Source organism: Tupaia chinensis, unplaced genomic scaffold (assembly GCF_000334495.1).
Source record: "Tupaia chinensis unplaced genomic scaffold, TupChi_1.0 Scaffold144841_1, whole genome shotgun sequence".
Lineage (NCBI taxonomy): Eukaryota > Metazoa > Chordata > Mammalia > Scandentia > Tupaiidae > Tupaia > Tupaia belangeri.
Window position 1 is genome coordinate 33,883 of NW_006204701.1, and position 3,047 is coordinate 36,929.

Consider the following 3,047-nt stretch of genomic DNA (forward strand, 5'->3'; position numbering starts at 1 on the left):
GAGTGTCTTCTGTGTCCCCTTCTGGGCTAACCAGGGCCATGGACTTCAATGGCCTAGCCAGAGAAGGCCTTCCTGGGCTCTACCCATCTCCTGCGTGACCCACCCCACACGCATGTCTGTAGCTGTGAATTCCTGTGGTCACGTCACCTTGGATCTCTTGGGCAGCACCTGCACACAGAAGGCACTCAGTCTTGTCTACTAAACACATGGCTGGAGGGTGTTGTGTCTCCTGGGGCCCACTCTGGGGAGCCCATGCTGAAGGGAACTTCCATCTCAGACACCCAGACCCCAGAGCTCTTCCAGAGCCTCTGGTAGTCCCTGCTGCCTCCCCTCAGGATGGGTCTCTTTTCCCTGAGCAAATCCAATAGCTTGACATTTCCCCTAGAGGCTCAGCCAAGAAACTGAGGCAACACTGGAGACTTAATGAGTCAAAGACAAAGGCATAGGCGGGCTGCGATGCTGGGTGAGGTTGCGGCCGCGGGTCACAGGCCAGGCATCTAGGCTGGCCACCTCACCAGTCCATGGGCCTTGGACAGTGCTTTCTCCCAGGTGTAGGGTAGGAAGGACAGAGGGTGGACCTCCAGCTTCTGAAGTCCCCCTGTGTATTCTCGGAGGGCTATGAGTGTCTGCCTGGAGGCTGTGTAGGGACCTTGGAGAGCTTTGGGGACATTGCTCTGGGGCCCCCAGAGGGTTTGGACCCAGAGATTCCCCCGTTGTTTGGTACTATGATGAGAACCACTCCTTGGGCAGCTGCCCACATTCCATCCTGGAGGAAGACCAGGTCCTCCACATGCTCTGCACCGTCCATCCATGTCCTTGCCCCTGCTACCTATGACCTCTCTTCCCTCAGGGAGATTCTGGGGGTCCTCTTGTCTGCCCGGTGAATGGCAAATGGTACCTGATAGGCATCTCCAGTTGGAGCTTGGACTGCCGCTCACCCATCGGCCCCAGCGTCTTCACCAGAGTCAGCTACTTCTCCAACTGGATCAAGGAAAACAAGAAGATCACACCTACTCCCAGCCCCTCTGAGATACCTTCCCAGGGCACACCCCCGGCTCTGGGCAGCATGGTTTCTCTGGGTACTGTCCATAGGCCTGGGGCCTGTGCAGCTCTCGTGTCTGCACAGACCTTCCTGCTGCTGCTACTGGTCCCTGGGAGCCTGTGACAGACTCATGGCTCATTCCCCAGCTGCGCCAGGTGACTTCCAACTGAGCTCCACACTGTCCCCAAATGTGTCCATCTCAAGCTCTACTGAGACCTCTCTGTCCTGGGCTGACAAAATAAAAACTACTCAGGAAGCCTCTGGCTCCCATTTCTGATCTATCAGGGCCATCCCACACCTACTGTGCTTCTACAGTACCCCCTCATTGTGGGTCTATCTCCCTACACCCTTGGCAGGGACAGCTAAGGGACTTCCAGGGAGTCAGACTGGGTCATATCAGAGCTGAGTCACTCTTCCACAAAAGTTGGATTCTCTGGACTCAGAGCCCCATCCAGCCCTCAGGCAGCCCTGCCACCTGGGCTGGGGCCTCACCTGGTGGAGGAAGCAGTGTGTTCTCCTGGAGTTGAGTGATTGGCCTGGGTAGGGGATAAATGTCTTCCAGGTCCACAGGGCACAGAGGCTCCTGCTGAGAGGTTAAAGCTGATTGGGAAGGACCCTGGCCTGCAGGCTGAGGTCGCAAGGTCTGGGGTCCATAACCTTCAGGTGTACTCCAGGGGCCAGCTGTGAGGCCCCTGTGGACTGTGGTGGTCAAGGTTTGGTTGACCCATCAGCTGTGAGACCCCTCCTCTACACACACATCCTACTTCCAGCAGCCCAACCCCAGCCCCTTTGGACTGTGGTGGTCAAGGTTTGGTTGACCCAGGATTTGTTAACCTCATACTGAGCCCAAGCCAGGATCCGAACTGTCTTTGCAAACCATCCCTGTCTCTGCACTCTATTTAGCAGGATTCTCAATGACCTGCACCACAGGCTCTCACTCCCCCATCCATACACTTGATAATAAGGGAGCAGCCCCTTGTCACCGGAGGCCCAAAGCACACCTAGTGCCATCCAGGTGCTCTGCAAATTCTTCCTGATCTTGATGTCATCCAAGTATCCCAGGTCCCACCTGCATGATCAGTGGAATCTTGTTGGCCTGAAACCCTCTGCTGCTGACACACAGGTTTCCTTTCCAACACAGACCCTGTTCTTCTCACATGTCACTGAGGGACCACTGAGCAAAACACCTGTGCCCAGCACTGGTGTCCAGCCTTAGGAGCTCCGCCTCCTCTGGGCAGGAGAAAGCATTTCCTTCCCAATGGTAAACTCTGTTGCAGGGACCCATGGCAGGGTTGCTGGGCGCTGTGGTAGGAGTCAGCACTGGGTCAGGTCAGATGTGGAGCAGTAGACACTTGCTGTCCCCAGAACTGCCACTTCCCTTTGCCCTTGGGGGCCGGATGCTGCTGAGCTGGAGATCCTGCACATGGTGACTTCAGCTTTGCTCATCAGCAGACACTCCCACATGAGCATGGAGTCCTGAGACTGCGTCCTTGTCCACGAGTTCCTTGGGCCTCCTCCGACCCAGTGCAGGTGAACACATCTGAGCACGCTCTGCACACCTGCCAGCTCACAGCGCTGCCCATTCCCTGTCACTGGGAACCACGTCAGCGTTCAACATTAATAGACTCAGTCTCTTCAAAGATCTGCAGCCTGAAGCCTAGCACAGATTACTAACTGTTTGGAAGAGGAATTTTAACTTGGGCCTCAAGAGAGAGCTCAGAAGCCCTTGTTCTTCTCTTAGTGCACGCCATTCCCAGGCGCCAGACTCGGACTTTCCCTCTCAGGCAGCCTAGTGAGGCTTACACTGGCCCGTCCCAAGTATGGCCCAGAACTTTGTCTGGTCAGTGGCAAGGGAAGATTGAAAACAAGACAGGATCAGGGAGAAGAAAATATCTGCAAGGCCAGTGAGCCTGGGGCTGGGGCAGGGGCAGGCTGGGAGTGGCCCCTGTGTGGTCCTCGCCAGACCCGTCATGATGGGCTCCCAGGCCTCCAGGTGGTACACTGC

The 3,047-nt window shown here is 56.3% G+C and overlaps 1 protein-coding gene across 1 annotated transcript in view; it reads left to right on the forward strand.

Annotated features, from left to right (window-relative positions):
- The window catches only part of LOC102502672 (serine protease 40), a gene marked incomplete at its 5' end in the record, with an annotated part of 10,364 nt that extends 9,066 nt beyond the window's left edge, over nucleotides 1–1,298 (forward strand). Inside the window, one exon of the mRNA XM_006167490.1 lies at nucleotides 851–1,298. Within this exon, the coding sequence (XP_006167552.1) occupies nucleotides 851–1,165 (315 nt within the window). The remainder of the gene's footprint in view (nucleotides 1–850) is intronic.
- Between the last annotated feature and the right edge of the window lie 1,749 nt (nucleotides 1,299–3,047).